The sequence below is a fragment of the Lepisma saccharinum genome, chromosome 10, assembly GCF_977018435.1.
Source record: "Lepisma saccharinum chromosome 10, izLepSacc3.1, whole genome shotgun sequence".
NCBI classification, from domain to species: domain Eukaryota; kingdom Metazoa; phylum Arthropoda; class Insecta; order Zygentoma; family Lepismatidae; genus Lepisma; species Lepisma saccharinum.
In genome coordinates, this window is record NC_139238.1 from 68947503 (window position 1) to 68960577 (window position 13075).

The window sequence follows — 13075 nt, forward strand, 5'->3', positions numbered from 1 at the left end:
TTACACGCATGCGCTCTTCTATTTTCCCGGAGTTACGGGTTCTTGAGAGGGCCGCCATTGTTCTGTGGTTGCAGTGAATTGTGCTTGAACTATTTTTATTATTTTAGTCTGTTAACAGTGTATCTAATTTCATTTGGACCTTAAGTGACTGCTAAGTAATTAATTGAACTTTTTTGTGGACAAACTTTGTGCCAAGAAGAACGAAAAGTGCAGAAATTAGGTGATGTCAGCAGGCGTGTCAGACCAGGTAAAAGAAGGAATTTGTGTCTGGGGCGTAGTTACGGTGAACGAATAAATAAGAGATAAATTGTGAATACATGAAAGTTTCCGCTTGCATATGTAACTGATATTTTTTCCCTTCTCTCTTTTTCATGTGCGGTCTACTTTGCTTGTGCAGCGGATGAAAGGACAAGGGAATCAAGGTAAGAATTAGACGGGGAAAAGCAACTTTTCCTACGGTATCTAAACCGAATGTGATTGATAAAGTATGAAATTGAAGTTATTAATCACTTCTCTGACAGTGCAATTTTATGTAAACTGATGTTGTTTTTTGTTTATATGCAATGCAAGGCATGGTTTTTATTTTATTAGTTTTTTTGTCCTAATTACATCGGATTATATCTCTAAAGGAGACACTGTGACGTGTACCCTGAGAGATTGGTGTAGTTTTCCACCACTTCGTTACATGTCTCCATTTCAATTCATGCGTGATTTTAGGAGTAATACACATGCCGGAAAGAATGTGAAAGCCAAAGGTGAAAAATTAAGTCGTGGATACGAAAACATTTAGGCTGCAACGTTTAATCGCTTCAATTACTATCCAGTAAATTCACTTTATGTAACTGCCTATCAACAATGCGTCCCTCATAGGTTTAAATGAAATGTAATTCACGTACACATAATCTAGATACTTGCTCGTTATTGTGAAAAATATTTTAAAAAGCAGATTGGCTACATTGACCAGGTGGTGAACCTAGCATTTGTGCTATCTACACCAGGTGGGGATATCTTTTATAAAGCATATACAATCTTTTATAAGATACTTCTTCCTTTTTGTGCTTAAGGAATGTAGTTAGGTTCAGTGTCTCTCTCGGTATAATAATAATAAAACTCATCTTTGTCATTGTATACTGTATGGTTAGTGTGAGTAATTTACCTTACGAAACACTGACAGTATGTGAAATACAATAGCATAAGAACTTAATGGCAAAAAGCGCTGGTGAAAATAACTCAATGTGGTAGCCTCCTGCCTGGTGATAGTAGTCGCACCCTTAAAAAGCTTCCAATCATCTTTTGTTGTGCATGTGTGTGTGTGTGTGCAAACTGGCAAATCACTGTTTCCTTGCACTATTTTTTTTAAACATGCAGACTAGAAGCACATATCAGAATAACATAAATCTTAGCGTTAAATATAACTTTAGAATTTGATATTTTGGTACTAGTTAGATATAGTGAGAACACATTTTACTCGTTTATTTCTGAATTATTTACATTTGTACTTACCTTATATACATAGCGAAACATTTTTCAACTTGGGATTATGTTTTTTTTTCACTGAAAAAAGTGTAATTTTTAACATTACAACTATTTATTGGTCGTTGCTAATTCGGCGGGCAAATCTTGACTCACGTTGTCTATCGTCAGCTGTGTTTCCGAACTTATGAACCGATAAAATGCTGCACAAACTATTCACAAAAGGTTTTTAAGTGAGAATTGATCCACAAACCATTCACGGAAGGTTAGGTTAGGCAAACAGAAAATTAAATTGGAAAAAAAAACGCTCGCATGTCATCTTGTAAAACTACTGCGTGGTTGCTACACTGACAGGGGATTACATAATTGAACGCACCGGACATTTGATTCATGTAGTCGAAAGTAATGGTGGCACGAACTATCGTGCAACGGAGCTACATGAATGTCGAAAATTACATTATTTACCAGCCGAATAAGTTTCACGAATGGAAAAAAACACTATTTCCAACTTCCAAAAGTCCACAGGAACTCAATTCCGTAAGTACTTTCCTGTCTTTTCTCCTGTAAATTTGAAGAAATGTGTTTTCACTATATCTAACTGTTACCGATATTTTTAAGTACAGTAAGCATTACATAAATGATAATCTCTGAGTTGATGAACTCTGGTCTCTCATATACTGGTTTCGTACAAACATGAAAATAGAAAACATAATAATAACAATGTGTGCACTCTTAGTGTTCGAAAAGATATATTCAGTTATGTTGAATGTCATCCATTAAAACAATTACTAATTGCTTAGATATCTTGCTATGTGTGTGCAAATAGCAGCCATACATTAAAACTATAGGGCCTGCACCATTGCATTCTCACACCACAAATATATGATTTGTATTTCAATATTGTGTACAATGAAATGACTTATTGTGTAGAGTAGGTTAGGAAGGTCAGAATTGTTGACTTCAGCATTTCTGTAACTTAGTTTTTCAAAAAAGCCTACAGAGAGCAATTTCATCTCTGTAACTCATGTGGCCACGGTGGCTCAGTCGGTAACGCATCTGACTACCATGCTCAAGGTCCCGGGTTCGATCCCCGGCCGGTTCAAATCCGGGAACTTTTCTAACGGAAGCGGCCCTGGTGCCCACTCAGCATCGAATGTCATGAGTACCGGGGGGGGGGGGGTAAAGGCAGTCAGGTGCGTGATGCTGATCATATCACCCCCACTCACGACCGGATCAAGAAAGTGTGGGGCATTACCCCAACACCCCCTATACGCCTTCATGGTATGGTGCTAAGCACAGGGGAGCACGTTACCTTTTTTTTTTGTTACTCATGTTCATTGCCACTCATCTTATGAACAGTGTCGTGTTTTATATTGATAAATATAAGCCAGTGCATAATTGCTCAACTATATTTGTATTTAACATTTTTCCAGCTGACATTCAACATTAACATTGGATCAAATTTTTATAACCATAATATCAGAATAAATTTAGGTGTTAAAATGTGTTTTCACCGGGACTGATATAATCAAGGTTTCATTTTTGTTCTGCACTTTAAGACATGAATCTACAATTTTTAAACCATCCTACCTTATTTTAGTCTGCTGATTTACGCATGGGTCATTCGATGCCAAAATGTCAGTTCCCAACCTGACTCTCGAATTTTTCTGAGTGTTCTTTCATAGGGTCACCATAATTGGTGTAATTTAGGTACCATATTACAGCCTAGAAAAGTTCTGTTTTGGAATTATGGTGGAAGGAAGTTTGTTTTGGCCACCACCTTGTCAACTTCAAATTGTCATAAAGGGGAAGAAAATTACATGGTGCCTCAATTTTTAATATATTATTTTTTTTGGTAATATTTTGAGTTTGCATATGGGCATTTCTATTACCTTTTTTTATATATATATAGAAAATAACGAATACAGTATGTGGTGTTTCTTTATCATTAAATCAAAATAATAAACTATCCATTATAAACATTTGCACTCTTTCTAGCCGATTTTAAAATCTACAGTAATATGATAGGGTTGGCCATATATTAGAATGTATTGTGTAGTAACTCATGCTGTTACTAGTTAGCCTTCTATACGAAGGCCACTCGCGTGCAAGCATTACTTAATTTTAATCAAATCTTGTATTAATAAATAAATGAAATGTTCTAAGTTCATACTTTACCTTAGTTGGATTCATGGCTTTCTTAGCCTGTATTTGCAAGAAAGAAATTTTCTGGACCTTAATTATTTCTAATTTTGACTACCAGCTTTTATTGCAGTTGTAGATCTGATGTGTGGCTCATTGGAAAGCATTTGAAACAACCTTTAAAATTATATGTATTACACTTATATTTGCATGTGTTATATTCTCAAGGTTAATTTTTTGAAATGTGATTTTTTGGAAAATATGGAAAAATGTTTTTTTTTTCAAATGTGCTATCCAAAATGCAAAGTCCTCCCCCTCTATAGTTCCATAACTTTTCGAGGCTGGAATTTGGTATCTATTACATCCATTGAGGTAAAACTTATGTAAGACAAATCAGAAAATTTTGGAGAGGGTCATTGTATGTATTGTTCTTGTATCCATTGAAGTTTCTAATGTTTCTGGTTGCTCTGCCAATGTGAAAATTGCTTTGCCATTATTTCTCATATCTGGGAACTGTATTCCTACCAGCAGTTGATTTTTTTCTTTTCTCTTTCTTTAATATATATAACGCAACATCTGAAATTTTCTCAATCAATACAATTTATTGCATGTTGTATCTGTAGGGATTGTGGAGTCTCAAGTTTTTCAAGAATCTTATTATAATTTTTATTATACGACATAGTGACCCGAACATTGGAAGAAATAATTATCGTCTTGACATTCTCTGTGCGACAAAAGGAGCACACATAGAAGTGTACTGATACAGGAAATAAAACTTTTTGAGTTTATCTATCATTGCCACCAGTTAATTTGTATCTTTTTGTTTTATTATATTTTAATTTATTAATAATTAGTTTGTCACACACTTTGTATACACCCTGTGTATTCACATGCAGTGTGTCATTTGAGAGAGAGTATCTCTTCTCTCATGTTCAGGTAAACAAATTTATCTTTGCCATCCATGAAACGTAAAGTTTACCTTTAATAAATTAATCAATAATGCAAGATTTTATTACAAAATAATTTAATGCACTGTGGCTACTCACCGGGAATTCCTTGAATTCTGGGAATGAGTGAGTTGTATATGAATTTTTCTCCATACACGTGAATAATGGCAACTTTTATTAATCCAAATTACATTGAATTTATACATATTTATTAATGCCCTGAGGCACGTTTTTCGCAGTTTAGCTTGTATTTTTATTGAGGAAGGAAAAGAAAGCTACGTGGAAAATGAAACTGCATGTTCTCAATCCATTTGCTTTGTTAGTGTATTTTGCATTAATATATATCGTAACATTTGGTTGTGACATGCTTTCCATGTTGTCCAATAGTCCGCTGACAATGATGTACGGAACATGTTGCTGTGTGAACACCAGGAATCCTTTTTGGACACTGCTGCCTGCAATCGGTAGACTAGACTCGTAGCTTCATATGCCAGTCCTCACTTCTCAAATGGTGGTCCATGGGACCTGAAAAAAAATAAAGTGTAAATCTTTATAGTATGCCCCTCGTGTTTTTTTTTTTTTTTTTTTCAAATAAAATAATCAGTGATTGAAAATCTTTTATCATTTTTCTCTGCTCTTTTACTTTTATGTCCATCTTAATGCACCAAATGTTCAGTTCTTGCACAAGTTGAAGTAATACGCATAAAATAATGTATTGGCATACCAGATTTTTAGTAAAAACTAGGTATACGCTGATAGTTGTGCACGGACTCAGAGACCAGGGGCTTCAACCAACGCCCCCTAGTGCCTCCAAGGTCTGAGTAACACTGAAAAATAAGTTGTGGTGTAAATGAGGAAAGTCAGAAACTCAGCTAGACAGAAGGAGGCTGTTGACAAAATAATCATTAATAAATGGTGACGTTTAAACCACACCCAGAACTAGACGGTGTGCGATCAATGAAGGGTTAAACCATATGAACCACAAATTTTTTAAATGCTTTACAGATTTATTAATAACCCTTCATGTTTATTTTCGAAAAATACAACTTTCCAAATAAAAAAATCTATTAGTGTGTGGTACAACTTCTGCTTTAAGTGAAACTAGTTCTCAATGATTTCTGCCTATTGCAATGGTAAAATATAATATGGGTGGCTTGACAGAAAAGAGATGGATAAAAAATAGATTCCTGGATAATAGATGTTCATTGATAAATAGAAAATTGTTACATGTCTTGGGCATGACTTGTGCATTTTTGTTAATTAATGCATATTTTATTGACATTTCTATGCAGAAATTTTTAGATATAAGCACAAGTGTATTTTTTCACATTTTATGTCCTTCATGTTGGTATAATTTTATAATATTTTGTGTGTCTTAGATAGTTGCATGTAGTGCTATGTGTCAGAGATGCTTTATTTCCATGTAATAGAAAACTTTATATTTTAAGGTTATATTTTTAAAATATCTCCCAAGATATTAAACATGCAAGTCATTAGTTCATAAAATAAATTGAATAGGTATTTGAGGATGTTGGCCAACAGTGTTGCTAAATGGTTTTTCTCTCTTCTTTTTGTACTGTGTTCTTTATCAATCACATTCAGTTTTATTTTTATTTTTGTAACTGTTTAGTAAGCTAGTACATTTGTTACTAACCAGTATGAAATAATAAAGTAATTTATGCAAGATGTATAGTTTACAACATGTTGCCAAATAAGAACAAAGTTCCATTGTGCTGGGCCCCGTAGCAGAAGGGTTAGCACATCGCATTATGATGCCAGAGGTACAGGGTTCAAATCCCAGCCTGGGCATGGATGTTTCTGAGTTTCATCATGTCATCAACTCATCCCCATCTTCGCAGATTAGCCAATGGTGGCACAAAAAGCGAAGTAAAATAAAGCAAATCAATTTACGTTCCACTGAGTAATTTTACAATGTGTTTGTTGTCATAAATTTAGAATGTTATGAAATTCTGGTCTAGTGTAATCATTCTGCTGATATTAATTAATTGAGGAATTATTTTTTGTGCAAATATTAGTAACATATTGACTAATATTAGTTTTGAGACTATCAGGTTCTATCGTAAGAGGTAATTTGTCCGCTGAGCATGCACATGTCCATCTCCAAATTGTAAACAATTCAAAATATTTTGGCTGTTGCCCATTTAGGATTCAATTCTTTGATCTGTTATATTGTTGGATAACAACTTATATTGGTGTGTTGAAGTTGGTTTTATCTAAAGAAATTGGGCAACCGTAAATATTCTTTGCTAAGCTTTAAAGGCATTTCATGAAAAACTGACAAATTTTGCTTAGAATATTTAAATTCTCACAGGAAGTGATAGTTTGTAACACATTACAAACCTTCCCTACTATTTTCAATCTGGACCTACTTTTTGCATTAAATTATGCACTGGCCCGGTGAATCAACTTCTGAGCACGTGAAGAGACTGTGAAAATTTTCACAATGAAAACAATAAAATTAACATGCATGAATTTTCATATATTTGACTCACTTACAGAAATCACTTTGTAGTTTACAAAAATAGCCTTTTTTTAAAAAAAATCTCAGATGCCTGTTGGAGACTACTTACCAGGAATCCAACTTTGTGCTGGAGTGATAAAGGGTGACTTTTAAATGGTGGCAGTTAACGTGTTAAGATCCCACACCATGGCCATGCGGTCTAAGGTGTCATGCTTAATGCTCCAGTTATGGGATGTGCAGGTTGGAGTCTCCTGGGGGAGGTGTAAAAACATTTCACCTGAGATTTCGATCTGTTTATGGGACTGGTGGCCACCCACCATTGTGAGGGAATTGGGGAGCTACGAATGATGAGTAGTGTAACCTGGTCATGAAAACCTACGACGATGACTGGGAGCTCATTGTTCTGAGCACACATCACCCCGTAACTAATTGGATGATTTCCCACCTTTGGTGAGTGAGTGACTAGGATCAGGGGGAAGTAAGGCCGGCAGTCGGTAGGTAGGCTCGGGCTCTCCATAGGCTGTTGCGGCATGGGTTATAACATGTTAAGGTTCTGTACCAAATATAATGTGCCACTGCTGTCAACTTTAAAACAGGTTTTCAAATTTGACATATCACTTCGAAAAAGCCTGTGGAACAAAAATAAAAATGCTGGGTCCAGGTTATTTGGTGAATGGAGTAGCATTGGGTCTCATTTTTCTTGGGCAGAAATTCCCTCAGTGTCAGTAGCTGATTTACATAGTTTGACAAAGTTGTTTTTATTACGTGCTGCTGATCAGAATGCTGGAACGACCCAGAGGCAACTGAGTTTCATCAGACTGTATACCTGGTTTGAGGAGAATCCTGTTGCGCCATGACAATACTTAACTCATTCTGCCAAGGTGACAATTTCCTGTAAGACACACTAGCTGACACTGTGTGACTTTTTGTGTTCCAATGTTAAAGGAAAGTCTTTGTAGTCAGTGATTTCCTACCCCTGAATGTGCTGTTGCAGAATGAATGCCAAGAACATTTATGCCCAGTGGATGGAATTCTACCCTGCCAGCTTCTTTTTCTCAGGAGCCAGTTCTTTTGTGTGTGCGCTTGCAAATACAGGTTAAAAAAGCCATTCAAATAAGATTACATAGCACACTTTTGAACTGTGGCCTTAACACTTACAATTGTAACTAATACAAGATTGTATTAAAAGTAATTAATTTTTGTACCAGGGTGGATTTCCTAAAGAACACCCCCACAACTGGTAACAGCATGAATAACTATGCTGTACATTTATTTATTTATTTACTTAAAGTTTCAGATAGTGCTAAAAGTACTGTGCAACAAAAGAACAAAAATAACAACAAAACAAGACAATATAAGATACCAGATAAAAAAAGGTACATGTACATCCTTAAGAGATTGTCGAAAACTGTGTTCTGACAAGAAAATATCGTTATTTACAAGCTCATTATTATGTAAGTGGGGGAGCCTATAGTAATGAAACCACTGTAGAAGAGAGAGCCTTGTAGCGGGAATGTGAATGAGTTTTTCATTGCGGGTTTACAGCTTGTGTACTCGTAGATAAAATTGGTTGACCAGGAATTCGGTTTTAATTTTTCCGTTGATGATTTTTATGTAAAAATTTCATGTCTGCTAGTTCATAACGAGTGTCTGGTGACTGGATATTCAAAATAGACATAATTCTAATATATGGCCCACTCTACCATATTACTGCAGCTTATTTAAATTCGGCTAGTAGAAAACACCATGTATTTCTTTTGGAGAATCAATTTCCACTTCAATTTATGACTAATCAAATCGGAGTTTTGACTTTTCCAACTACAAAACCCTTTTTCGACGCATTCTTTTCCGTTTGTGTACTTTTTTATGCCACTGGATGTTTGATATTCCAGAGAGAACAAATAAAAATAATGCTCTCATTGGCACAATGTATAAGGGGGGATCAACTGAAATCCGTTCAGTGGTCATAATTCGTGAAATAAATTTTATTTCGAGCTGAAACTGGTACACTGTCCAGAGGCATCTATGGTTAGCGCTCAGTAAAAATATTGTTCAGAAGAAGTCACCATGAGCGTTGAGACACTTGTCCTACTCTGTCACTAACTTACAAATGCCGTCCATGTAAAATTGCGAAGGCTGAATCTCAAACCAATCACGCACAGCATCCTGAACTTCAGTGTCAGACTGAAATCTCTGACCTTTCAAAGCCTTCTTTAGAGGCCTAAAGATGTGAAAGTCACAAGGTGAAAGGTCAGGCCTGTAGGGCAGGTGTCACAACATTTCCCACTTGAATCGTTGAAACAAATCCTGCACTTGGTTTGCAACGTGTGGACGCGCGTTGTCATGCAACACAATGACTCCAGCGGTCAATAAACCAGGCCTTTTGTTTTTGATGGCGCTCTGTAACTGTGTCAAGGTCTCACAGTAGCGTGCGACATTGATGGACTGTCCTGGTTCCTTGAAGTTGAGCAATAATGGTCCATAGCTATCAAAGAACACAGACGCCATAACTTTCCCTGCAGACGGTTGCATCTTGAACTTTTTGGTACGTGGAGATGAGGGGTGTTTCCACTGCATAGTGGAAGACTTTGAACTCGGTTCAAAATGATGGCACCAAGTTTCATCCTCAGCAACAATGCGCAGCAAGAAGTCGTTACCTTCCAAATGGTAACGTGACAAATGTTCAATGGAGCATCCCATACACTCCAACTTTTTGTCCTCCGTCAATACCCTGGGTATCCACTGCGCGCACACTTTATGATAATCCAGAGCTTTCACAATTTTGTGAGCAGTACCATAACCCATGTTTAACTCGTTCGCTATGGATTGAATACTCATGCGTTTATCTGCAGATATTGCCGCATTCACCTTTTCACACATGTCTTCTGTGGCAACAACATGGGCTTGACCAGGATGGGGATAATCAGTGGTTTGTTCACGCCCCTTCTGAAACATTCTTGCCCAGTCCACCACTGTTGTTTTGGACATGCATGCATCACCATACACATCTTTCGTACGCCGGTACACTTCAGCTGGTTGACAACCTTCGGCACTCAGAAACTGAATGACAGCACGCTGGTCCTGTTTGGACGGATTGAGGATGTTGAACGCCATCTTTCACTCGTTATACCTGCAAAACGGAAACACGTATAAACAACATTCCTACACCCAACACACAGGGACATTAGCCATTACACACTATTGGACAAACAATATCCTCCTACACACTATACCAATAATACATGGAATGAACGGATTTCAGTTGATCACCCCTTGTATTTCTTCGGCGCTCAAACCTCCCTGAAATAGTGTTGCCATACCTGATTCGCATAAAAAAGCTAAATTTCAGCTTAGAGTAAAAACTGACTTTCAAAGAATTAGATTTTCAAAGGCTCGATAAAGTGCCTCATATGGTAATGTTAGGTGTCAAAGGGTGTCACCGCTATTACCGTTAACTTTGAAGTGATGACAATTTATTCTTAGATTTCACCATCTAGAACTGGTGATCTCGCCCATCTCAGTATGTTCGTATGAAATCAAAAATAAAGTATTCTCAGATAACAATATTATGTCATCTTCACGTCAGCCATGGTGCTATAAAAGAGTAACGGGGATGGGGCGATGCAGCCAATATAACAACATTTCGTGCAACATTTATATTAATGGCAAAACTTGGTAATGTGGCTGGGGCCAGTGAAGGCAGCATAATGGGGCAGGTGCTCCACAGCCAAAGGAGTGCACGAAAGAACCAGACCTGGCTCCAAAAGAGCTAAGTTGACAACAGTGCTCTCTGCTGCTGCAGAGAGGAGGACCTTGTGGAAACTGTTCCTTTATACATTGCCTAATTGTAAGACAACTGCAGCACTGGCAGTTTACAGTCCTTAACATCCATGGGGGAGAGGTGGAGTTCAATATTCTACAAGTGAACATGGTGGAGCAGCTGTAGAGGAAATTATCCATACTCCCTCCTCTATTTTTTGAGACCAGACATGAAAAATCAAGTCCCTTTCAACTACACTCCAGGTACACCATGGCTTTGCACAAGGTCAGTACTGTTCTTATGACATAGTCTTCTTGCCTGCCCATACGATTTTCAGAATTTTCCCCTTACATCCCAATGCTAGATGTAGGAATTCCTTGAAAATACTCATTTCTAAACCATGAAATTTTTGTTCCTTTTTGCCCAATACTGAAACACTACTGTATCACCTGTCATTGTTTCACCCTGATGGTGGGTCTTCTGTCAGGCCAAGTAACTTCAGTTTTTAGCCATAGTGTTTGTGACCTCTTTATTTGCTGTTAAGGATTACAGCTTATCAGAGAAATAACAGCATTTTTAGGGAGAAAAGTTTATATCAAGTTCTATTTGATTGTGAAATGCCTTTTCCCCTCTCATTTTACTCAAATTAGTTATAACACGTTGTTTGACTGCTTTATTTCCCTTGCTTACGGGTTTTTACAAAGTTTTTGACTATCATGCAAGAGACCCTGTTCGATCCCCGTCAGGGGTGAATCTGGATTTTTCCCATCTGTTCAAGCGGCTCCGGAAAGCACCCAGTGTCGTATAGAGTGGGGTACCTGGAGGAAAGTCGGGGAGGGTAAAGGCAGCCAGGGGCATGGTGCTCATCACATCACCCCCACCTTCGACCGTGATCAAGAAAGTTTGGGGCCTTAACTTTACACCCCCTATACGCCTGCAAAGCACAGGTGAGCACTTTCCCCCTTTTTTTCAAGGGACCATCAAATGAACACCTTAGTTTTTGTTTCTTACCTAGTAGATTTCTGTATGTAGGGTTGCTGCATGTTAGCACAGATCTATTGCTGATCTACATATATTTTCAACTTTGAGTTGGTGCCTGTTCACCTTAAGAAAAATAAGTCTTTGTGGTCCACGTACAGTCACTGATGAACCATTGCGAAGCTTTTCCACCCATCTGTCTGCAAACGGGCCTTTTTCAAACTATCTCCCGCTGGTGTGGTAAGCATGCACAGAGGTATTGAATTTTCATTTGTAATTTTTAGGCTGACAGACGAAACCACTCCTCTTCAGTGGTGCAAGTATGTATAGGGGTGCATCTTTAAAATTACAAAAATGGCATTTTGAAGCTCACTTGATTTGTGTTGCAGCCTTGAGGTCATTTTGTAAATAACAGTTTATATCTGATGTAAATTTGAACTGTATACAGTCTCCCCTACAATTTTTATTGTACTTTTAAGGTTTTGATTTGACTAGTGTAATAAATGCAACTTTTATTATGTAGCTAGACAAAAGGTGTAAGGACTAGTACTGACCTGATACCACTTTGCACTGATTTGCCTACCAATGTTCATATTCTTACTTTTGCCCATTGATGCCTGAACATTATAGCAATTAAACGTTGTTCAGGATATTAATATCAATATGTAGTCCATTGCAATTACGCCACATCAACTTATTGGAATTTTGCTATAAAATATTCAAACTATTACATGGCAATGTAAAATAGTTGTTTTTTTTTTAAATCGGAAAATACATTGTTTTCACACAATACATGCAAAAAAAAAATGTTTTATGACACTGTTATTAGCTGATTCTATTATTATTAGCTAAGTTCTAGTGACAACAGAAAACACACTGTGTGCTGTATGAAAATTGGTGTTACTGGATCTTTCATGTGTTTTTCAGCATTTGCTCAACTGTTTTTAAAAATTCAGATGTTTTGTACATACTATTACCTTGATATGTGAATAGTTCAGAACACAGGTTGCTGGAATTCCCGGAATTATGTCTGAATTATTGGCTCCGCAACTTATGCATGCATTCTGCGTGAATTTTCTCTAGACGTGACAAATTGCAATTTTTATTAATCCAATTCCCATTGAATTTATACATATTTATAATTGCCCTGACGCAAGTGTTTCGCCGTTTACTTTGTATTTGTATCGAGGAAGGAAAAGAAAGCTGCGTGGAAAATAAAACATAATTCAATTCATTTGCTTTGTTAGTGTCTTTTGCAGGAAAATGTATTAGATGGAAGATCATTGTAAGATA

General features: G+C 36.9%; 1 protein-coding gene across 5 annotated transcripts in view; it reads left to right on the forward strand.

Moving 5' to 3' along the window:
- The first annotated feature begins 19 nt into the window (after positions 1-19).
- Ythdf (YTH domain-containing family protein) overlaps positions 20-13075 on the forward strand; it is a 68357-nt gene continuing 55301 nt past the window's right edge. For all 5 annotated transcript variants that reach the window (XM_083129897.1, XM_083129894.1, XM_083129898.1 and 2 more), the window contains exons 1-2: positions 20-247; positions 398-422. In XM_083129897.1, coding sequence (XP_082986023.1) covers positions 224-247; positions 398-422 — 49 coding nt within the window. In that variant the 5' untranslated portion in view covers positions 20-223. The remainder of the gene's footprint in view (positions 248-397; positions 423-13075) is intronic.